At 32.3% G+C, this 25,279-nt stretch overlaps 1 protein-coding gene across 1 annotated transcript; it reads right to left on the bottom strand.

Annotated features, from left to right (window-relative positions):
* Positions 1-319: 319 nt before the first annotated feature.
* On the bottom strand, positions 320-24,895 carry dhx29 (DEAH (Asp-Glu-Ala-His) box polypeptide 29). The gene is made up of 27 exons (XM_051121685.1): positions 24,593-24,895; positions 24,291-24,361; positions 22,245-22,358; positions 20,813-20,942; positions 20,588-20,724; positions 20,359-20,499; positions 20,149-20,275; positions 19,887-20,042; positions 18,338-18,509; positions 18,133-18,253; positions 17,452-18,054; positions 14,834-14,977; positions 14,576-14,752; positions 14,348-14,488; positions 14,122-14,266; positions 13,845-13,965; positions 11,481-11,565; positions 11,000-11,088; positions 10,776-10,904; positions 7,359-7,433; positions 5,354-5,579; positions 5,071-5,207; positions 4,895-4,985; positions 1,205-1,522; positions 966-1,097; positions 712-808; positions 320-530 (listed from the first exon to the last, which is right to left on the bottom strand). Exons 1-27 carry the CDS (start codon positions 24,747-24,749, stop codon positions 475-477), a joined length of 4,092 nt encoding a protein of 1,363 aa, XP_050977642.1. The 5' UTR covers positions 24,750-24,895; the 3' UTR covers positions 320-474.
* Between the last annotated feature and the right edge of the window lie 384 nt (positions 24,896-25,279).

Raw genomic sequence — 25,279 nt, 5'->3', positions numbered from 1 at the left:
ACTACCATTATTACTCTAAAACATAATTGCTTTTTGTGGCCTTTTTTGTGCTAACTAATATGAATAAGATTCCATTCTCAAAGTCCACTGTGTCAGAGACATTACCCAAATGAACTTTTAATGTCTTTTATTCATCTATAATAATTATGTGTCAGACTTGAGATATGAATCTTAAACAGTTATACAATTTAAATGTTACATTTACAAGACCATAATTTGAGATTGCATTCACTTTAATCAATAACAAAACAATTACATTAGTACCACAAGATTGTTTGTCTGCATTCCAACCGACGAAGTAAAAAAAAAAAAACACCCTGTTCGTTCTATTATGATAATAGCTTTAAAGAATACCACAAACCTCTGTCTTAAAATATTTTTATTATGGTTTGGCAATATAATTTACATTCTCATCCCTCAGTGAGGTTTCTCACCATTTTAGTAAGTCATGATTGAATACAAACAGGCACTTCCTTAGAGCAGGTTTTCTGACTTGATCAGTTCTGTGATGATCTGTATGGTCTTTTCATCTGAAGAGGAAAAAAAACAAAAGGCATGATATGTGCGTTCACAACAGAAAGACTGCCTCCTTATTCTACAAATATATAAAATAAAATAAAAATAAATAAATAATAATAATAATAATAACATAAATTAAATTAAATTAAATAATTAAATTAAAAAATAAAATAGATTTATTCAATAAGTTACCTTCCAAATTCATTTTGGGGTTGGCCAATTTCCTCTCCAGGAGGGAGTCCATCAGTTTACGAAGGTGTTTGAAGATCACGCCAATTCTGACTGGGGCCTGATGGGATATGGAACAGTGTACACTATTATTAGATACCTTACAGTTTGACAACCATTTTCTTTTTGCCAATGAAGCGATCAATGCAAATCAGGCAACTAACCATGCATTGATAATCAATGCCAAACAAGACACAAATACAAAAACCTTCCCATACCTGGAAATAGATCCATCCATCCAGAGAGATGAGTCTGTCCCTGTGCTGCACGTCAATATCTCCGCCAAACAGCAGCATTGATAAAGGAGAGATCAACGTGGTGTCTCTTAGAAACACCTTTGTGTATTTCACCTGTAGGCAAGACGAGAAAATAGTGGTTCAAATTACATATGTATGAATGATCAAGGTATTTTGAGACAAAAATGTCACAAAAGGTCACAGTAACATATTAAACACACTTTTTCCTGAAAGAGCAGCCAACCGTGGGTCTGTAGGTATCGATTGACTGAGGAGAAGTGAACGTGGGCCTTTCCCTGAGCCGTCTCAACCACACACGCCACCCGCTCCTGAATGTCCAGAGAGGGGGTGCAGAGGATGCGGCCCACGCTGTCGTACAGACCCGCAGTCAACACGGCCTTGAGAACGGAGACGTCCTGCTTGGAGAGCGAGCCGAGAGCTTTGGGTTCAGCGCTGGGCCGAGAGCGAGGTGTTCGGCCGGGCTTGGAGGCAACGAAACCAGCCTGCTCCACCATCCGAATGAGCTCCTGCTTCACGTCCTGAGGAAGGAGTTAAATACAAGATGGTTAAGGGTCGGTTTAAAGTGATGCCTCTAGTTATTCAAAAATGCATCTAAAAAAACCTACACTACCAGTCAAAAGTTTTTGAACAGTAAGATTTTTAATGTTTTTTGAAGAATTTTCTTCTGCTCACCAAACCTGCATTTATTTGATCCAAAATATTGTGAAATATTTGCGCTTATTTAAAATAAGTGCTTTCTATGTGAATATATTTTAAAATGTAATTTATTCCTGTGATCAAAGCTGAATTTTTAGCATCATTACTTCAGTCTTCAAAGTCACATGATCTTTCAGAAATCATTCTAATATGCTGATTTGCTGTTCAAAAAATATGTATTATTATTATCATCATCATCAATAATTAAAACAGTTGAGTACATTTTGTTCCAGGATTCTTTAATGAATAGAAAGATCCAAAGATCATCATTTATCTGAAATAAAAAGCTTTTGTAACAGATATTTTTTTGGGGAAAGAAATTATAGAAATTAATACTTTTATTTAGCAAGGATGGTTTAAATTGATTAAACGTGATGATAAAGACATTTGTAATGTTACAAAAGATTTCTATTTCAGATAAATGCTGTTCTTCTGAACTTTTTAAGTCAAAGAAACTTGAAAAAAATTCTACTCATTCTACTCTACTCATTTTCATCATCATAATAACAAATGATGCTAAAAATTCAGCTTTGAAATCACAGGAATAAATTATATTTTAAAATATATTCAAAAAGAAGACAGTTATTTTAAAAATATTTCAAAATGTTACTGTTTTTGCTGTACTTCGGATAAAAAAAAAATGCAGGTTTGGTGAGCAGAAGACACTTCTTTAAAAAAAAAACATAAAAAATCTTTTGACTGGTAATGTACATTTACTTGAACACATCTTATTTTGTGAATTAATTCAATAAATTTTGATATATTTGTTACAAAGATAAAAAGTTACAAGGTGTATCTGTCTGAAGATTATAAAAAAAATACCCAATTAAGTTTTCAATTTTATTCGTATTTGGAAAAATCTGAAAATTTGAAAAAGTTGTGTGTTTCAAAAACACAAAACAGGAAATAATAACACACATTTCTGACATTTTATCTGAACAATTATGTTTGAAAAATACACAATTCAAGGTCTAAGGAAAAAAAACTACTTGATGGATAAACTAAATAAAAAAAAAAGATTGTTTCAGTTCATTTGAAATAAAACTGAAATAAAACAAAATATAACTAACAGATGAAGATTAGATATGTAAATATATACTTGAAATAAGTACTGAAGTAGTTCACGTAGTACAAAAGGGAGTAATAAAATAGTAAACAAAAAGTGAAATCAGAATAAGTAAATAAAGCTGTACAGAAATATAAAAAATAATAATAATAATAATAAAAGAAAAAATATAACAAAACCTATAAATTAAACTAGTAATTATTAATTTTTATTAATTAACTACTAATTAAAATTAAAGCCATTAACTAAACTACTAGATGTAATATAAACTACTAAATGTATATATATATATACATACATACACATACGGGTTTGAACTTCCAAAATGCAGTTTAAATGCAGCTTCAAACGATCCCAGATGCAGCTGTAAATGATCCCAGTCGAGAAAGAACGGTCTTATCTAGCGAAACGATCGGTTATTTTCATTTTAAAAAAATACAATTTAAATACTTTTTAATGTCAAACGCTTGTCTTGTCTTGCTCTGCCTGAACTTTGTGTATTCTGGCTCAAGACAGTTAGGGTATGGGGAAAAACTCCAATCATATTTTCTCCCTCAACTTCAAAAATCATTTCAAAATCATCCTACATCACTGCAGAAGTACCGACCCAGTCTTTGCAAAGTGAACATGCAAAGAAGATCAAAAACGACTGAACTTCTTTACGACTGAAGAAAGAAAGATGAACATCTTGGATGAGTACATTATATGTGAATCTTTGTTTTGGAAGTGGACTTCTCCTTTAACAGAGGCCAGAGTCGCTGAAGACGAACGCAAAGTGGAAAAAATACTGTAACTTAGCAGGCAGAGCAAGGCGACGGTTCACAATGCGCCAAATATTGGACATATTATCCTAAATAATAAAACGGGGGTTTATATGAATGTATCTCTGAGATGAACTGACTGTTTTAATAAAAGTTTACATGGCGTTTTCTTTTCATTTGCCTCTGTATAATGCATTTAAAGTAGCGTTCACAAGCACGGCGCTGCTTTGTTTACAGTGGTAACCAAGTAAACATAGTATCAATGTTATTCCATAAGCGCCACCTGCTGACAAAGACTGAGTTTGAGCTCCTTCAGTCCGTCTGCATCTTTTCATTTTTAATGAACTAATAATAAAATAATTTTTGAACAAACGTTGGTTGAAATTTATATTTGTTAGGCTAGTATTGTTGCTATGGTATCAAAATTGTAATCAACAATTTAACTGGTATGAAAAAGTTTGATGTCATATAAGCTTATTTATTAAAATATGAGATAACATGGGCCAAAAACAATGATAACAGCAACTATTTTTTTTTTTTGTGAAAACTTTGGGCAAGTAAAAATTTAAACCACTGAACCACAGAAAAAAACCTTAGCATTGAGCCCTGTATATATATATGTTACCATATATATATTAGTACATAAACAGATATAAATTAGAGAAGTTAATCAAATTTTTGATGGTATAAAATAAACAACATTATTATGGTTCATGACTCAAATACTGTGAGATTCATTCTGTTATTCAACAACACTTTTTACCTGGAAAAATGTATTTTAAAACTTCAAAAATGTGTATTTAAGGTATAATCATTTATTACTTAAATTTAAATCATTAATTTAAATGAATTAGTTAATTAATAATAATTAATTTAAATGGTATTATTTTTCAAGTGATGGATAATTAATGTTAATATTAACTAAACTAAGAAAAACTGTCTTGGGAAAGCAAAAAAAAGCTGAAATAAAAATAAATATTAGATGAAAATTAGAAATGTAAATAAGTTACTAAATACTAAAATACTAGTAAAATCAAAATTAATCTAGAAAAACAAACAAACAAAAACTATTACAAAAGCATGTAACTAAATTGCTAAAACTACTATTTTGGTATAAACGATATAAATGTTTTTTAAATATTTTTTTTTTTTTTTTTTAATTTTTTAACTGTGCATATTTTTTGAAAGATTTCTCCTCTTCATCTCGGACACACATATTTATCATCACCTAAAATAAACATGTTCAATTCTATTCACACACGCAGCTCAACCAATGCAAATTCAAGCAGGAAAGCCATTATTCGTCAGATCATCATGACTCCGCTAATGCATCAGCAAGTGTGTCAGGAGCTGTAAGAGGATGTTACCTCAATGGTCATGAGAGCGGTGCGGTTCAGGAAGTGTCTCCGACAGTAGGCCATCTCAGCACGCATTCCCTCACTCCGCGAGCTTTTCCACCTGTCAACAGTAACTTCATTACAACGGTTTCACTTCCTTTCTACACGTACCGCCATACAGTATTCTGTTAAGCATGTGTGATTACCCAAGGTAAGCGTTGTAGATGGTCATGTGATCAGAGTTCGCGACTGCTAGAGCTGATTTAGCCAGGTTGGCCTCCTCCTTTCTGCTCATAGGAGTAACAAAAGGCGACTTCTCAGACATGGCTGCTGCAATGATGGCCTGAGTATTAAAAAACAAATAGAGATTTGCTATATTATGCACAAAAGATGTCTCAGAGTTGCTCAATACATCTTTCAATGTGCTTAGAACAACATGTGGGTGAGAAACTATGACAGGAATGTGAAAACATGATGTTAAACGCTCACAATAGGTTCTAGGCAGCCAAAAATGGCACCGAAGATGAGCATTTTGCCAATCTTGACGTTGACAGGAAGGGCGGCCAAATGATGGCCGAGAGGCGTGAGGGTGTAGCTGTCTTGCTGACAGGCGCCGATCTTTCTCAGCAGACCGACAGCGTTACACACAGCTTGCTGCTGAGGCGCGTCGAGAGCTCGACACAGGAAATCCTCTGGAGAACCATATTCACACTTCTGTTCACACACAGAGAGAGGTGACAGAAGTCTGGGTATTACTAATGGAAAAAAAAATGCTTTGTGTACACTACCAAAAGTTGTTTTGAACTTTCTATTCAAAGATTAAAAAAAAAAAAAAAAAAAAAGATCACAGTTTTCAGACAAATATGAAGCACATTGACTTTTGAATGTGACTGGAGTAATGATGCTGAAAATTCAGCTTTGATCAAAGGAATAAATTACATTTTAAAATATATTCAAATAGAAAACAGTTATTTTAAATTGTAAAAATGTTTCAAAATTGTACTGATTTTGCTGTACTTTGGATCAAATAAATGCAGGCTTGGTGAGCAGAAGAGACTTCTTTTACAAAACATAAAAAAAAAATCTTGTAGTGTACATTAAAAAAAAATGTATATTTTTGTGACAGAGATGAAAATTTACTAAGTGTATTTGTCTGAATTTTAGTTTTCATTTTATTAATATTTGGAAAAATAAACAAAGATGTAAAAGTAGGTGTGGTGTACCCTAATTTTTTAAAAACACAATACTTTATAACATATTTTTGACATTTTATCTGAACAAATATGTTTGAAAAAAATGTGTATTCAAGATCTAAGGAAAAAAAACCCTTTATTTTCACTTGATGGACAAAATAAATCTAAAAATCAATCTAAAATGCAATCTAAAAATAACAAAGATTGTTTTAGTTAATTGAAATAAAGCTGAAATAAAATAAAAAAATATATAAAAAACAGCTGAGTTTATATTATACATCTACAAATAACATACATACAAATATATATTTTAAATAAGTACTACAGTAGCACAAAAAAAGTAAGGTAGTAAAACAAAAAGTGAAATCAGAATAAGTAAATAAAGCTATATGGAAATAAAAAATAAATAAATAAATAACAAAAGCATGTAAAAATACCTAACTATTAATTAAAATGAAATAAAACGAAATGTTTGTTTTATATATATATATATATATATATATATATATATATATATATATATATATCAAGCTGAAATAAATATAATTATTATAAGAAAATTAGACATGTAAATAAGTACTAAATTACTAAAACATTACTAAAATCTAAATAAGATAATAATAAAAATTACAAAAGCATGTAACAAAATTACTTAAGACTTAAACAAGTAAGTATTTAATAAATAACTCTGGATGGCTACACCACATAACATTTTAGAGACATTAATCTAAAATATTTTTTTTTGGTATAAATGATGTCTTTTTGTTTGTTTGTTTGTTTGTTTTTAAAATGTATGAAACCAACAAAAATACATTTTTAAAAGCACAGAACAATTTTTTAACTATGTATATTTTTTAAAAAGATTTATCCTCCTTATCTCGGACACACTTATTTATCATTACCCCAAAAATAAATATTTTCAGTTCTACTCACACACACACACAGCTCAACCAGAAAACAAATATGAAGCACAACTGTTTTCAATGCTAAAAAATTATGTCTGACGTTTCTTAAGCATCAAATCAGCATATTAGAATGATTTCTGAAGGATCATTTGACATTGAAGATTGGAGTAACGATGCTGAAAATTCAGCTTTGCGTCAAAGGAATAAATTACATTTTAAAATATATTAAATAGAAAACTAGTTATTTAAAACAGTAAAAATATTTCACAATAGTATTGTTTTCGATCAAATAAATACAGCTCAAACTGAGAATTCTTTCAAAAAGCATTCCAATATCTTATCAACCACAAACTTTAACAGTAATGTAGTTTTAAAAGACAAAAGATGGTACTTAACATAATATGAAGGCAAAGCTCCTCCAAAGGCACTCTGAGAATCTCAGGAATGGAGTAATCGATGAAGCTCTCAAATCTGTTGTGGGAAAAACAGTCATGTGCGGTATGTACATTATACATATATAAAATGCATATAAATCAGAATTTAGAGATCTATCCATTTTATAATATTATGCGCAGCGGTAATGCAATAATACTTCATTACAGTACTTAAGTATTTTTTGGGAGTATCTGTACTTTACTTGAGTTTTTATTTTTCAGCCAACTTTTACTTTTACTTTTACTCCACTACATCTGCTAATTAAAATGTATACTTTTACTCCGATACATTTCCCCGAAGCATATTCGTTACTTACTACAAAACAGTCAGAAGTCAGAAGATCACTGACTGCAGGAAAGCAGGTTTGACGGATCAGTTGCTAATGTGCAAACAAGTTGGGTGGGGTGTGCCATATACAACATCACTAAAATATTATGGTAAGTGTTGTTGTAATGATGTGCGATCTGACATTACCAAGTAGGTGCGATTCAAATCACACACAGAGTGCACACACTTTGATTTATTAGTCTGTTAAAACTCCAAATTCTAAGCATTTGAAATTGTAAACGGTAAAAATGCTTCTGTAAGCTTTTTATATTTATAAAATATGTAGTTAATTAATAATATAGTTAACTTAATCGATCACACAAAGAGTAGCCTACCGTTTTCCTGCAGATTTCAGCATGATAACACATTTAATACTCATAGTTCAGTAAAGCAATAAGTGACTTACATTTTAGACATAATATTGCTTGTTTTTGCTTAATCTTGCAAATGAAAATCGTTCCAAACAAAGATCACAGAACTGTTTTGCGTCTCTGAGCAACGGTCGGTGTTTACTTATTTAATTAATCAGCTTTTTGAACAAATCGGTTGATTAAAAATGATTCAGTGATTCACTCATTAACAGTCAAATGCTTTGTTCTGAATGAATCAGACGTTTGAATGAATCAGTTGAATCTCAATGACTCATTCATTAACAGTCACTTACTGCCACCTACTGGCGGTTTTAATTTCACATTTTGACTATTTGTTTTGTGTCTTAAACGAGAGAAGTCCGCTTCTAGAACAACAATTTGCAAATAATTTACTCACCCCCTTTTCATCCAAGATGTTCATGTCTTTCTGTCTTCAGTTGTGAAGAAATTATGGTTTTTGAGGAAAACATTTCAGGATTTTTCTCCGTATAATGGACTTCATTGGTGCCCCGATTTTGAACTTTCAAAATGTAGTTTAAATGCCGCTTTAAATGGCTCTAAATGATCCCAGCCGAGGAAGAAGGGTCTTATCTAGCGAAACGATCGGTAATTTATTTCGAAAAATAAAAATTTGTATACTTTTTAAGCACAAAAGCTGGTGTAGCACAGGCTCTGGGATGCGCGTCCACGATGCTATGAATTAGTGATGGGTCGTTCTTGAATGATTCGTTCATTTGAATGAATCTTTAATGTGACTCGGGAAGAACGAGTCGTCTCGGGGAGTGATTCGTTCAGTCGCACATGCACAACATCCTATCAGGTTCTGTGCTGCAATTAGTTCATCTGTTTCGAGTCTTCGGGTTTTTCGAGTTGTTCGTTCATCATGTGACGGCCCCATAAGATGAACGAACGACTCAAACCCGAAAACTTAAGAGGTGAGGTGAGCGAATCATAGACTAAAGACCCAGGTAAACGATTAATAAATCTTTTCTTTTTCTAATAGCATTATAGTTTTGTCTTGTTTGTAGTGTGATCAACGTTTGTGTAAGCAGTAGATGTGTTAGGGAAGCAACACGTAACATTTTAATTATATTTTGCTAAAATGAACAAAATGACTCGAAAAAAAGATTTGCTCATTTTGCTGAACGAGACTCAAAGGTCCGAGTCGGTAAAATGATCCGAACTCCCCATCACTACTACGAATCACGTCTAAGTTCATCATCTGTGTACTCCGGCTCAAAGAGGTAGAGTATGTCAAAATACTCTTAATACTCATCTTATTTTCTCCTACAACCTCAGAATCATCCAACATTGTTGTATCTTTTGGTTTGTAAACAGCGTTTGACTTACTTGCACTTTCTTAGTCTTTGCACGTTCGCTTTGTGAACACTGGATCTGTAGTTCCCCATGACCTTTCGACGTGATTCAGTAGTACGTAGCGTCATCAACGGGCATCTCAAAGGCTGTGCTACACATGCTTTTGTGCTTAAAAAGTATACAAATGTTTATTTTACGAAAAAATTAACGATCGTTTTGCTAGATAAGACCCTTCTTCCTCGGCGGGGATCGTTTAGCTACATTTTGGAAGTTCAAAATCGGAGCACCAATGAAGTCCATTATATGGAGAAAAATCCTGGAATGTTTTCCTCAAAAACCATAATTTCTTCACGACTGAAGACAGAAAGACATGAACATCTTGGATGACAAGGGGGTGAGTACCTTATTTGTGAACTGTTGTTCTGGAAGTGGACTTCTCCTTTAAATTATTTCAAATATCAGTATTCAACATTTTATGTTAAAAACAAAACATTACGCCCATTTATGCATCTGTAACTGCAGTTTAAACGCATCCATGTCCCCTCTGAGATACATCTACTGTGTAAATACATCTAAATGCTATTTCATATGCAGATTCCTTATGTTTTCTTATGTTGGAATGAAAGACACTAAGTACAGGATGAAGTGCTTCTTATTCTTATCCAAAAAGTGGAAGAAAGAGTTAAAACTACTTAAGCTGTGTATGAACACTTTATATATATTTATTTGCTGCTTCTTCATTTTGCATTTACTTCTACTTTTACTTTCAATACCAATCAAGTATGTTTAAGATAAAAAAAAAAATAAGACTTTTACTCAAGTAATATTCTAAACAGTGACTTCAACTTCTACCAAAGCATTTTCTGGTAAGATATCTCTACTTTTACTGAAGTATGACTTTTAGATACTTTATACACCACTGATTATGTGTCATGGTTCTCTTATGAACGCACGTTGACGACTGACACATAAAAGAAGAATTATTGAATACATTTTTTGCACAAAAACTATTCTCGTAGCTTCATAAAATTACAGTTGAACCACTGATGTCACACAGAGTATTTTAACAATGTTCTTACTACCCTTTTTGGGACTTGAGCGTGTCAGTTGCATTGCTGTCTATGCAGGGTCAGAAAGCAGTTTAACCAAAAATACCTTAATTTGTGTTTCATAGTTGAACAAATCTCTTACGGGTTTGGAACAACATGAGGGAGAGTAATTAATCACAGGATTTTCATTTTTGGGTGAACTATCCCTTTAATTTATGACAAATAAACATCTAAAATATTTTTGGTTGCGTATCAGCATTAATGGTTAGTATTGTATTTGCCACAATCTATAAAGCACCTCAGTGGTGTGGTACCTAAATTTGGGGTAAAGGCGGAAACAGAAGCCCTCTCGAACACGTCCTGCCCTCCCCTGCCTCTGCAGGGCGCTGGCTTTACTCACAAACGTCTCCACCAGAGAGCTCATCTGACTGCTTTCATGATACCTGAAACCACAAACAGAATATAAGCGCTAACATTCAAAACCATTAGATCATACACAAATAATATATATGATCAGATATGTTCAGGCCCGGCTCACCGATTCTCTTTTGTTCTTCCTGCGTCAATGACAAACACCACGTCAGGAATGGTGACACCAGTCTCAGCGATGTTTGTGGACAAAACGATCTTAAAGAGAATATGAAGATGTGAGAATGGTATATACTGTACGTATTATATCCTGCAGAAATAGGAAAAGTAGTATGTAGTTTGCTATTAAAGGGATAGTTCGCCCAAAAAATTAAATTTTGTCATCATTTACTCATCCTCATGTCATTCCAAACCTGTATGAATTTCTTATGTTGAACACAAAAGAAGATATTTTGAAGAAAGCTGGTAATTAAACAGTTGATGGTCTCCATTGACTTCCATAGTTTCCTTCCCTACTATAGAAATCTTCTTTTGTGTTCAACATAAGTAAGAAACGCATACAGATTTGGAACGACATGAGGGTGAGTAAATAATCACAATTTTCATTATTGGGTGGACTATCCCTTTAAAACATTAATAAATTGCAGTACCTTTCTCACTCCAGGAGGGGGCACTGTAAACGCAGTAGACTGGTCCTGAGATGAAAGTGTGGAGTGGAGGGCAACCAGCTTGTATCTACATAAAAACAAACACACTATTGAATAAAAAAAAAAATAACTGGGAAAATCTTTATGCCATATTTAGTTTAACAAAAATGATAAAATGTGACCTAGGACCACAAAAGCAGTCATAAGGGTCAATTTTTTAAAATTGAGATTTACACATCACCTGAAGCTGAATAAATAAGCTTTCCACTGTTGTATGGTTTGTTCGGAACGGACAATATTTGGCTGAGATACAACTATTTGAAAATCTGGAATCTGTGGGTGCAAAAAAATCTAAATGTTGAGAAAAATGCATTTAAAGTTGTCTAAAAGACGTTCTTAGCAATGCATATTACTAATCAAAAATTAAGTTTTGATATATTTACGGTAGGAAATTTACTAAATATCTTCATGGAACATGATTTTTACTTAATATCCTAATGATTTTTGGCATAAAAGAAAAAATGATCATTTTGACCCATTGTTGGCTATTACTACAAATATACCTGTGCAACTCGTTTTGTGGTTCGGGATCATAAACATTAATTTTCAAAGTTTTGACAGCTAAAAGGGACACCCAGGTTGCATTTCGGTCCCTCAAAGCTTTGTTTTTGTTCACGTCATATTATATACCACATGTTCTTTGACTAATATCTACAGATAAAGGAATAGTTCAGCCAAAAATGAAAATGCTGAAAATGTAGATGAGTCTGTTTCTTCATCAGAACAGATTTGGAGAAATGTAGCATTACATCACTTGTTCACCAATGGATCCTCAGCAGTGAATGGGTGCCGTCAGAATGAGTTCAAACACCTGATAAAAACGTCACAATAATCCATACGTAATCCACACTCCAGACCACCAATTAATGTCTTGTGAAGCATAAAGATGAGTGTTTATAAGAAACAAATCCATCATTAACGTGTTTTGACTTTAAACTAGTGCTGTCAGTTGATTACATTTTTTAATTAATTAATTACATGATGTTTCGATTAATTAACCTAATTAATTGCAAAATAATTTGACTGAGAAAATATCCACAAAAGATTATTTAAAGCTATACTTGTGTTAACTGAGAAAGTATCAAGTAGACATTACAAATTGTAGCTTTAGAAATATATATCTTATTTGACTCAACATAAAATTTATTATACAAACATTTTGTCGTAAACTACAGAACATAAAAGAAGATCATTTGAGAAACATCTCAGTATTTTTTGTTCATACAATGAAAGTCACTGGTAAGCAAAACAGCTTTGTTACCAACAGTCTTCAAAATACCTTCTTTTATGTTCCATAGAAGAAAGGTTTGAAATGACATGAGGATGAGTACATTTTTTGGCTGAACTATCCCTTCATTTTTTTAAAATAATTTTTATTATCAGTATTTTTAATGAAATCATACTCTAAATAAGAAACTAAATCTGCCAGCAGGTGGCGGTAAATGTCTTCATTTATTCATTTGATTCTTAAAACGGCTGATTCATTCAAGGATAAAGTAAATGGCTCTCTTTATGAACGGGCGTTTGAATCTTTGGTTCACACCATTTGTTCAAAATGTGGATTCATTCCGAAACTAAACACAGCTGTGTTGCTGCCCGTGTGATATATATAAATATGAGACAAAACACATTTTTTTGCACCAATACCTTGAATTCTAGGACATAACTGCAATTGTGTAGTTATTGCCCTGCATCATATTTGTCAATAGTCAACTATATGAAACATAAGCTGATGTACAGGTCTGAGGGCGGGGCCAGTGCGTTAACTGCTTTAAAATATTTTAAATCGCGTTATTTTTTAATAACTAATTAATAAAGTTAAGGCATTACACTGACAGCCCTACTTTAAACCATCACTTTTGATCAAAATACCAGTTCATAATATTATTAACAACACTTCCTCCAGTGGAAAAAGTCCATCCGCTGCATCCTCTCACATCAAAATCTACTGACATATTTGTTTTAAACTGTTTTGGACTGTTTTCACTTGTTAACCGTGCTTGATCTGACTTTTTCCACTGGAGAAACCAATATTATGCAATGATTTGAAGTTAAAAATGTCTTCGTAATGAATTTGTTTTTTTACAAACATGCAGTTTTTAACTTCACAAGACATTAAGTGATGGACTGGAGTTGTTGTGTTTTTATCAGCTGTTTGAACTCTCATTCTGACGGCACCCATTCACTGCTGTAATGCTACAACTCTTTAAATCTGTTCCTGTGAGGAACCAAACTTTTCTACATGTTGAGAGTAAGTTTTCTTTTTTGGATGAACTATTCTTTCAAGTAAATTTAGGCTGGAGTTACCTGTCCTTTGAGCTGAACCTCTTGTCGGTGGTCAGCAGATCGTACAGCTGTTGAATATGAGCCAGTCCTGGGAGGAAGATCAGAACTGCACCACCCACATCCCGAAACTGAGGCGATTTATCTGAGGAAAAGAACCAGAGCTGCTTTAATAATTCATAAAACCATTAATGAGAAGATTTCTCTGAGGAAAATATAAGTGCTGTTTGCATTAGCATGGTATGGAAGTGCATATAATTGCTGACTCTGTGCTTACAGTACAGTATGTGTGTTATATTACCCAGGTATTCCAGTAGGTCTAATATCAGATCCACGTTTATCTTATTAGGGTTCATATACTGCAGGACGTGTCGTGTCCGGCTGCTGAAGTGATCCAGCTCAGGGCCCAAATCCCAGCCTGAGCCAGAGTCTCTCACGATCACCTCCTGAGCGCAACACAAGACAAAAAAGATAAGAGACAGGAATCATCTGGAATGGATGAAATTCTTCTGGATTTCTGTCCCAACCTGGTGCTGAAGAGTCTTTCCTCCTTTCTGTGTGATGTTGATGCTGACCTCCTCTTCCTCCTCCACAAACTTCTGACTGTACTCCGAGTCCTGCTCCAAAACATAACCCGTCTCCTCCACGATATCCTCCAGGTGAAACACCTACCACCACAGTTTGTCAATTTCGCTTATTTGTAATTCATAACACATAAGTTATGCAAGTATACATTTAGAAACATATCATCTTGCCTCCACAGGGAAGGTTCTACCAGGTATGGTGACCACAGGACAGCGGTTGAAGTAGTTGGCAAACTTTTGACAGTCGACTGTAGCGCTCATCAATATCAAACGCAGATCTGAGCGCTTATGAACCACTTCTTTTAGTATGGTGAGGAGGAAATCTGACTGGACGCTCCGCTCGTGAACCTACAATATTGAAGCAAGATGTTGAGGTTAAACGGCCAAGTGTACACTGTAGGTGTATTCATAGATTTATGTGAGCATCACCTCGTCCACGATGATATGTGTGAGGGAGCTGAGCAGCCGGTCCTGCTGTAGTTTGCGCAGCAGAACTCCGGTGGTGCAGTACAGCAGGCGTGTGGACTCCCCAGAGCGGTTCTCCATGCGGATTTGGTATCCACACAGTGAACTCTATAATGCAAAAAATGTATGATATTATTACTATGGTGTCTCTCCTTAAGCTACCATGATGTCATTCTTACGCTAGTTCTTTTGACCTTGTTTTGCACATGTAAATGTATTAACTCTAAAAATGTAGCAATTTTTTTTACTTACACTTCAGTATTTTTGTTCCAAAATATGAATTATTCATTCTTAAATATCATTAAGTTTTTGGGGAGTCACACCACAGGACATTTTACAAAAATAAAAAAATAAAATAAAAATATAAATAAATAATTAAATAAATAAATAAAAATATAAAAACATAATAATAATAAGGTATAATATCTAAATAAATAAAATAAAATAAATTAAAAAGGGGTCAAATTAACTGAAACGTTTTAGAGACCTTGATAGATATGGTCTGATTTCCTATTAAATGTAGTATAAGTTCCCTATAATTTACTTTTTTTGGTTGTCGCACAACATGTCATGACTTTGATTTGGTGGACAAAAGTTTTTCAAATATTATATTACTTTTTAAATAAAATATGATATACTGTACGTGTATATAATATAAAATATATAACAGTTAAATAAATAATAATAATTAGAATAAATGAATAGAGGATAGAGGATTATAACAAATTATTTCATAATTTAATTCAGAACTAAGCAGTTTTTTTTTTAAATATTTATATTATATATGAATAACAATAAAAAAATAATAATAAAGGATAGTGTCCAAATGCTTAATAAGGTTTTAATTTTATAAACATTAAGATGTTTTGTTAAAATATTTCATATAAATACATACCAATAATTAGAAGGAATAATAATAATAATAATAATAATAATAATAATAATAATAAAATCTTGACATTTGTAATCGCCCATACCCTAAAAACATCAAAAATTAATTTTCATTCATTATAAACATGCACATTAAGAGGTTTATTCATGTCATTATATGCATGTAACTGAATTTTTTCATCTATTTTTGAAAAAAACTAGATCAAAGTTGGCTTAAAAAAGCCTAGCCAAAAAGTTTGACGTTCAAAGGTTTTCAGTTTGAAGTAGCAAAGTTTTAATTTAGTAGTTTTAGAAGTTAGCTATCAATATTTAGCATATTACTAGCATAAGCATATAGAGAGGCCAAAAACCAGATCAAACCAGTTGGTTTAGCAAAAAAAAAAAATATTTGAATTAAGTGGATTTAACAAAAAAATTAAGTGGATTTAACAAAAAAATTGCCAAAATCCAGATCAAACCAGCTGATTTAGGAAAAAAAAACAGCAAAAAAAACAACTAATTTAACAAGAAACAGCCAAAAACCAGCTAAAATCAGTTGATTGAGCAAAAAAAATAAAATAAAATAAAATAAAAAAAATCTGCTAAAACCCAGCTAAACCAGCGGATTTAACAAAAAACAGCCAAAAACCAGGTAAAACCAGTTGATTTAGCAAAAATAAATAAATAAAATGTGAAAAAAAAAAAAAAAAAAAACCCAGCTAAACCAACGGATTTAACAAAAAAAGAAATGGCCAACAAGACTAAAAAAACAGCTAAAGACAGTTGATTTACAAAATAAATAAATAAATAAAACTGCTAAAAAACAAGCTAAAACCGATGGAATAAAAAAAAAAACCAGCTAAAAACCAGCTAACACCAGTTGATTTAGAAAAAACAGCTAAGAAACAGCTGATTTAGAAAATAAAAACAGCTAAAAAAAAAAAAAACAACTAAAACCAGTGGATTTACAAGAACAAAAAACAAAACAGCTAAAAAAAAAAACAAGCTAAAACCTATGGATTATACAAAAACCAGCTAATTTAACAAAAATAGCTAAAAACCAGCTAAAACCAGTTGATTAACAAAAAACAAAAAAGCTAAAAAAAAAAAAAAAAAAAAAAAAAAAAAAAAAACAGCTAAAAAAACAAGCTAAAACCAATTGATTTACAACGAACAAAAAAAAAAAAAAAAAAAAAAGCTGAAAAAAAACCAACTAAACTAAAGAAAAAAACCCCAGCTCAAAACGAGCTAAAACCAGTTGATTTAGCAAAAAAATAAATAAAACAACTAAAAAAACAAGCTAAAATCTGTGTATTTTTAAAAATCAGCTAAAACCAGTTGATTTAAAAAAAAACAGCTAAGAAACAGCTGATTTAGAAAATAAAAATAGCTAAAAACCAACTAAAACCAGTTGATTTACAAAGAACAGAAAACAAAACAGCTATAAAACAAGCTAAAACCTACGGATCTACCAAAAATAGCCAAAAACAAGCTAAAATCTGTGTATTTTTTAAAAAAACAGCTAAAACCAGTTGGTTTAGAAGAAAACAGCTAAAAACCAGCTGATTTACAAAGAACAATAAAAGAAAAACACCTAAAAACCTGCAGATTTAACAAAAAAGAGCTAAAAAAAAATCAGCTAAAATCAGCTGATTTAGCAAAAACCAGCTAAAAAACAGCTGATTTCCTAAGTTAACTTCCTGAGATCTAACCTTGCTTCCCGGTCCGTCCTCGCTCCCCAGCTCCTGAGACACCCTGCTGGCCAAACTCATGGCTGAAATCCTTCTGGGTTGCGTCACCACCACATTGCAAGGCTGTGCGGCCTCCCCGTTAGCCAGGAGCTCCTCCAGGATGAACTGAGGAATCTGTGTGCTCTTCCCGCTTCCCGTCTCCCCGGCGATCACCAGCACACGGTGGCGCCGCAGAGCCTCGAGCACCTGCTGACGGTGCTGGAAAACGGGCAGCTGCTCCCTCTCGGCCAGCAGCCTGTGAGCCAGATTTGAGCTCCGCAGCTTGAGTAACAGCCTCCGGGACGTCTCCTCCGCCACGAGGCCTCCTCCGCGCTGGGGCTCGTCGTCCTCCTGCGTGTCCAGGTTCTCCCAGGAGTCTTCCGGTTCAGCATCCTGAAGACGTTCCTGTGGGTCGGCCTGCGGTTGGAGGGTCTGCTGTTGTTTGAGGCGGGTGAGCAGACGCGCGATGAACTGGTCGCGTGGTTTGTTGATGGCGGTGCGGGTTTCCTCCTCTTCTTTTTGTTCGCTGTCTCGCCACTCGAGCCACACGTCACGGTAGGTGGGCGGCAGAAGCTGATGCACCGACTAATGGAGATCAAAGGATGGATAAATTGAATGAAATACATAAAGCAAGCAACTATTTGTTGTTTATGTGAAACTCACCTGTCCTTTGACTAGGCTATAAAGAGCAAGCGTGGCTCCTAAGTGCTGGGCCTGCATGCCGTCTTCAGTCAGGATAGTGGGACAAACCTCCAAAACATCATTGGGCCTCTGAATACGAACTCTGACAGGAATGACACATAACCAGACACTCAAATCTGCATTCAATATACACTCAGAATCATGATGCAATTTTAATGCAACATACTTGCATTTCCAGTATCTACCGACTGCAACTTTATTAAAGGATGGTGGAGGACTCTTCGGGAGGTTCTTCCTGACCCAATCAATCAGAAACTGTTTTGGCGACTTGCCAGTCCAGCTCCTTGATGTGTAGTCAAAATTACGAATGTCTTTGGGCTCTTTCTTCTTTTTCTCAGCTAGAGCATCAACAATGACAAGATTGAGTTAAAAATCACTGTCAGACATAAAAAAAATAAAAAATAATAATATCTGGCAACAAACTAAATGGGCAATAAAATAAAACAAAAAAGAATGAAATTAATTTAAATTAATTTATATGAAATGAAATTAAATTAATTAAAAAGTAAAATGAAATACAATAAAATTAATTTAAATTAAATAACATGAAATAAAATAAAAAAATGAAATAAAATTACATGAAATAAACTTAAATAACATTAAATAAAATAAAATTAATAAAATGAAATAAAAAGGCATGAAGTAAAATAAAGCAAAATAACATGAAATAAATAAAGTAAAATAACATGAAATGAAATGAAAAAAATAACATGAAATAAATTGAAAAGATAACATGAATAAAACAACATGAAATAAAATAAAATCTGAAATAAAATAAAAAACATAATAACATTAAATAAAATAAAGTAAAATAACATGAAATAAAACAACAAATTAAATAAAATAAAATAAAACAAAATGAAAAAAAAATGGAACAAAATAAAATAAAAAACAACATGAAATAAATTGAAAAACAACATAAAATAAAATTAAAAAAAAAAAAAAAAAAATACCAAAACTAAAGATAACAACAAAGGAAAAAAAGTGAAAGAAAAATTAAAATATTAAAATATAGCAAATATACACTCAAATAAAAAATAAAATTATGTAAAATAACATAAAACAAAATAATGTAAAATATCACAATATAACAAAACATAAAATAGTATAACATAGCACAAAATAAAACAAAAACAAAATAATCATGTAAAATATCACAGTATAATGAAACATAAAACAGCACAGCATAGCACAAAACAACATAAACAATACAAAAATACCTTAAAATAACAAGAACATAAAGTACAAAAATATAAAGTACCAAAATAAAATATAAATAAAACCCAACACACACAATAGCATATAATAAAAAATAAAATCGTATTAAAATATAATTTAAAAAAAGAAAAAGAAAAAAGGAAAACAAGTTACACAAATGTGTAAACACATATAAAAAAAAATAAAACAAGAAACATAAAACAAAATAACACAAAGTCAACTGAAAATAGCATAAAATTTAAATAATATAGAAAAAAGTGAAAAAATTAAATAACAAAATAAAATGAAAAATAAATAAACAAAATCATGCAAAATAAACCACAAACAGTATAATAATAATAATAATTAAAAAATAGCATAACTTAGCATAAAATAACGTAAAGAAACAAAGCGACATATATATCATAAATATCATAAACTGAAATTGAGCATCATAAAAAAAAAAAATAAAAAAAATGATACATTGTAATGATATGATTATACAGAAATTCTCTTACTTTTTTCTGCTGGTGGTGCGTCTGCTTGCTCAAACAGGTTAAAGTTAAGTTCCTCCTTGCCATCAGTGAGTGCAACTGGCTTCTTTTCCTCTTTAGGAGTGTCTTTAACTTTGATCGCTGAGTTAAACATTGGATGACTCTCCAAAGATTTCATTTCTGTAATGTAAACAAACACTGTTAATAAACAAGTTAATGGTAACATTTTCTCACATTCTTTGAAAAGAACAAATACCCTAAAAAGGGTAGAAAACACTGCAGACACCTTGCTGGATGACTCTGATCCGATCTTGTGCTGTCCTCTGTCCCAACTTGTCTTTCTTGGCTTTAGACTCTGCGGCCATCTCCTTGGCATCATACAGCTGAGCGGTCAGCAGCAGGTATCTGTCATTCTGCAGGAAGAGTGTGAAAACTTACGGGAAGCTGCTGATGTAATAGCGTCATAATGTGGAAAGCAGACCAGAGTAAAACTCACAGGGTCAAACTTCTCCTCCAGCTCCGGGTTAAACACACTTGAGTCTTGGTTTTCATCTTCTTCACTGCTCTGATCTTCAGACTGTTCTGCGTAACGCAGTATCCACTCCTTCATACTGTCACCGTTGTCTTTTACAGACGTCTGTCAGAAAATAAAACATTTTTGAGCTTTTTTTAAATCTCAAAATAGTAAGGAAAATGATTCTCATGACACTTTAAGACCCCTTTGCCTTTGGTTTCTCCTCTTCTTTAGGCGCTTCTTTCTTGGTCGCCGTTTGTTTCTCGTCCTCTTTAGGAAGCTGGAACTTGGGTCGAGACTTTTGTTTCTCCTCCTGCATCTTTTGGCTGAATCCCTCCGGAAGCTCATCTTTAATTATGGAAAAGCAAAAATCAAAACCAGAGTTTATGTTTGAAGAGCAGAACGTAGATTTCTGACTACAATCTGAACCTTTTACCGTCTCTGAGATTCAGACAGAGCCAGTCGAGCGCCGAGTGCAGATCGCCTCCGTACAGCATACTGCTCTTCATGGCCTCCTCGATGTGCTCGGTCTTAAACTGGAACTTCTGCAAGGCTGTATACAAATCCTGCCAAACAATATATGATGGGTGTTTTTTAGATACAGTTGAAACCAGAAGTTTACATACACCTTGCAGAATCTGCAAAATGTTAATTATTGTACCAAAATAAAAAGGGATTAACAAACAGTATGTTATTTTTTTTATTTAGTACTGACCTGAATAAGATATTTCACATATAAGACGCTTACATATAATTGACACGAGAAAATAATAGTTGAATTTATAAAAATGACCCTTTTCAAAAGTTTACATACACTTGATTCTTAACACTGTGTTGTTACATGAATTATCCACAGATGTTTTTTTTTTGTTTGTTTAGTGATAGTTGTTCATGAGTCCCTTGTTTGTCCTGTACAGTTAAACTGTCTGCTGTTCTTCAGAAAAATCCTTCAGGTCCCACAAAACTGTTTTTGAACCCTTTCCAACAATGACTGTATGATTTTGAGATCCATCTTTTCACACTGAGGACAACTGAGGGACTCATATGCAACTATTACAGAAGGTTTAAACACTCACTGATGCTCCAGAAGGAAACACAATGCATTAAGAGCCGGGGGGTGAAAACTTTTGAACGGAATAAGGATGTGTAAATTTTTCTTATATTACCTAAATATCATATTTTTTTCATTTAGTACTGCCCTTCAGAAGCTACAGAAGATATTTACATGTTTCCCAGAAGACAAAACAACAAGTTAAGTTTACCCTGATCTTCAAATTTAAAAGTTTTCACCCCCGGCTCTTAATGCATCGTTTTTCCTTCTGGAGCATCAGTGAGCGTTTGAACCTTCTGTAATAGTTTCATATGAGTCCCTCAGTTGTCCTCAGTGTGAAAAGATGGATCTCAAAATCATACAGTCATTGTTGGAAAGGGTTCAAATACACAAAAATGCTGAAAAACCAAAGAATTTGTGGGTCCTGAAGGATTTTTCTGAAGAACAGCAGCAGTTTAACTGTTCAGGACAAACAAGGGACTCATGAACAACTATCACTAAACAAAAAACAATGGATCGTTCAAGCAACAACACGGTATTAAAAATCAAGTGTATGTGAACTTTTGAACGGGGTCATTTTTAAAAACTCAACTATTTTCTCTTGTGCACTATATGTAAATGTCTTTTATGTGAAATTTCTTATTCAGGTCAGTACTAAATAAAAAAAATAACATGCATTTTGGTAAAATAATTAACATTTTGCAGATTCTGCAAGACGTATGTAAACTTCTGGTTTCAACTGTATTTGTAGATTATAAATAAATAAAAAATAGTGTTTATTTTTTTGCAATTATAGATGAAATGAAAAAAGAATTACCAGCAACTTTTTGGAGGTGAGTCTCCCAGATATTGGTCCTTTATCAGCATGTTCTTGTCTGTACTCATTAATCAACTTGATTACCTTCTTCTCCAGTTCTGGTTGGATAACAACCTTCAGACATGCACAAAAAAAAAAAAAAATGAGTACTGCAAAGCATAGACTAATACTGTCAATAAAAGACGTTAATATTTTCTACAAATGCTCAAAATTTAAAGGACTTTTTTTATGTCTCGAAATGCCCTCTTCTGCTTAAAAAGGCTGCATTTATTTAATTAAAAATACAGTATAAATATAAATACTGTGAAATATTATTACAATTTAAAATGATGGTTTTCTATTTTAATATACACTACCATTCAAAAGTTTGGGGTCAGTGAGACTTGTAATAGTCTTTAAAGAAGTCTCTTATGCTCATCAAGGCTGCGTTTATTTGATTAAAAATATAGAAAAAAAACACAGTAATATTGCAAAATGTTTTTACAATATAAAATAATGTTTTTTATTTTAACATACTTTAAAATAGAATTTATTCCTGTGATGAAAAGCTGAATTTTTATCAGCTGTTACTCCAGTCTTAAGTGTCACATGATCCTTCAGAAATCATTCTAATATGCGGATTTATTATTAGAATGATCAATGTTGGATAATATCAACAGTTGTGTTGCCAAATATTTTTTGGAACCTGTAATTTTTTTTTTTTCAGGATTCTTTCATGAATAACAAATTTAAAAAGTACAGTGTTTATTCAAAATATAAGTATTTTATAACAATGTAAATTATTTATTATTAACTTTTAATAAACTTTTAATTATTAACTGAATACATCCTTGGTGAATAAAAGTATTAATTTCTTAAAAAAAAAAAAAAAACAGAAAAGAAACAATAAAAATGTACTGACCCCAAACTTTTGAACGGTAGTGTACATAAAAAGTAATTTATTCCTGTGATCAAAGCTGAATTTTCAGCATCGTTACTCCAGTTTTCAGTGTCACATGATCCTTCAGAAATCATTCTTATATGATGATTTGCTGTTCAAGAAAAATGTACTGTTATCAACGTAAAAACTGAATTTTCCAACATTTTGTTCAGGATTTTTTGATGAATAGAAAGTAACATTATAAAATGTCTTTACGGTCACTTTTTTAAAAAATTGAATGAGTCCTTGCTAAATAAAAATAATAATTTATTAAAATTACACTGTGAATCAAAAGTTTTTGAACAGTAAGATTTTAATGTTTTTTTAATGATTTTAAGTCTCTTCTTCTCACCAAGCCAGCATTTATTTGATCCAAAGTACAGCAAAAACAGTAACATTTTTAAATATTTGTTTTCTATTTCAGCATATTTGAAAGTGTAATTTTTATCATCATTACTCCAGTCACATAATCCTTCAGAAATCATTCTAATATTTGCTGCTCAAAAAACATTTATTATTATTATTATTACTATTATTATTATTATTAATGTAGAAAACAGCTGAGTAAAAAATTTTCAGGTTTCTTTGATAAATAAAGCTCAGATGAACTGCATTTTTCTGAAATCTGAAATCTTTTGTAACATTACAAATGTCTTTATCGTCACTTTTTACTTTCCAGCATCCTTGCTAAATAAAAGTATTCATTTTTACAATTGATTTCTGAAGGATCAAGGACACTGAAGACTAGAGTAATGATGCTGAAAATTCAGTTTTGATCACAGAAATAAATTACATTTTAAAATATATTCAAATAGAAAGCAGTTTTTTTAAATAGTAAAAATATTTCACAATATCACTGCTTTTGCTGTGACTTTGGGTCAAATATATACAGGCTTGGTGAGCCAAAGAGACTTCTTTAAAAAATGTAAAAAATCTTACTGTTCAAAAACGTATGTCTGGTAGTGTATATATATCTTATAGACCCAAACTTTTATATGTTAGTGTATATTTGTGCATTATGTAGATCAGTTTTAACAAATGACATTTTTAAATGAGTGGATTTTCATTTCTTCACAGCACACTAAATCAAGGAAAATCATTTATGACACCTTTAATGTCAGACTTACCTTCAGAATTGATTTATCAGACACACTAGTGTCAGTCTGTGCGTTAGTGTTAAGACTATATGTTTTGGGAGCTACAAGAAAAAAGATCAAATATTAAAGACATTTGCAGACAAACTGTCAAGACATGAAACATGTGCAACACCTACTGCATAATAAGTCATTGATTATTACATTGCACTGTACATCTGAAGTCAAATAGGTAGAAATGTCATTACATTTAGATTCGTATATTGTCATATTTAATTTCATAATGTTTCTTTTTGCACATTAGAAACAATTAAACCTTTAAAATGAAGTCTGACCTCTAGTTTTGTTTTCCTTCGAGGTTGATTTGTCATTGTTTGGTCTCTGCTGTTTTTTGCCGGTAGATTCAGTGGCTGCATTAGTTGCGTTCACAGCAGCAGCAGCCGGGTGCACACTCGTGGGAGCTGCTGCCGACTTCTTCTTCTTCCCACCCATTGCGAAAGCAATCAGTTCAACTGTCTGTTACTGATCAGTACACAAAATGATCCATATATCCATAAACAAAAAAAGTTTAACTGGAAAATGATAAAGAAGACTCTGCTGTCAGCCAGCTAAGCCAACTCTATTAGAGTCAGTGAAGACTGAAACTACAGAAGCTTTTTCTTTTGTTTTTTCAAAATAAAAGTTTAGCGGAAACTTTTGATTTTTGGAACTTCATGCACGAGTAGTGATTTGTGTAGTGTTATGTTTATGTAAATAATGTGCTAATTAATATATAATGACATTTTCAGTCGGTTTAAGGGCGAATTCTTTTTAGGCAAATTTATTTTAGGCAAAATTATTAAGAATTAGTGAACCAATCCGTTTGTCTTGCATAAATGTGTAAACATCTAATATATAAGAATAATAAAAAAAGCCTGTGGTTTTATTTATCAAAACCTGTCACTTAAAAAAGTGTTCAAATAAAAATAATTTAATTCTAAACTTAAATTACGTCAAATTAACTAATTACATAATTATAAGTT

Source organism: Labeo rohita, chromosome 10, assembly GCF_022985175.1.
Source record: "Labeo rohita strain BAU-BD-2019 chromosome 10, IGBB_LRoh.1.0, whole genome shotgun sequence".
Classification (NCBI taxonomy): domain Eukaryota; kingdom Metazoa; phylum Chordata; class Actinopteri; order Cypriniformes; family Cyprinidae; genus Labeo; species Labeo rohita.
Note: the sequence above shows the minus strand (reverse complement) of the source record. Positions and strands in the feature narration are given on the sequence as shown.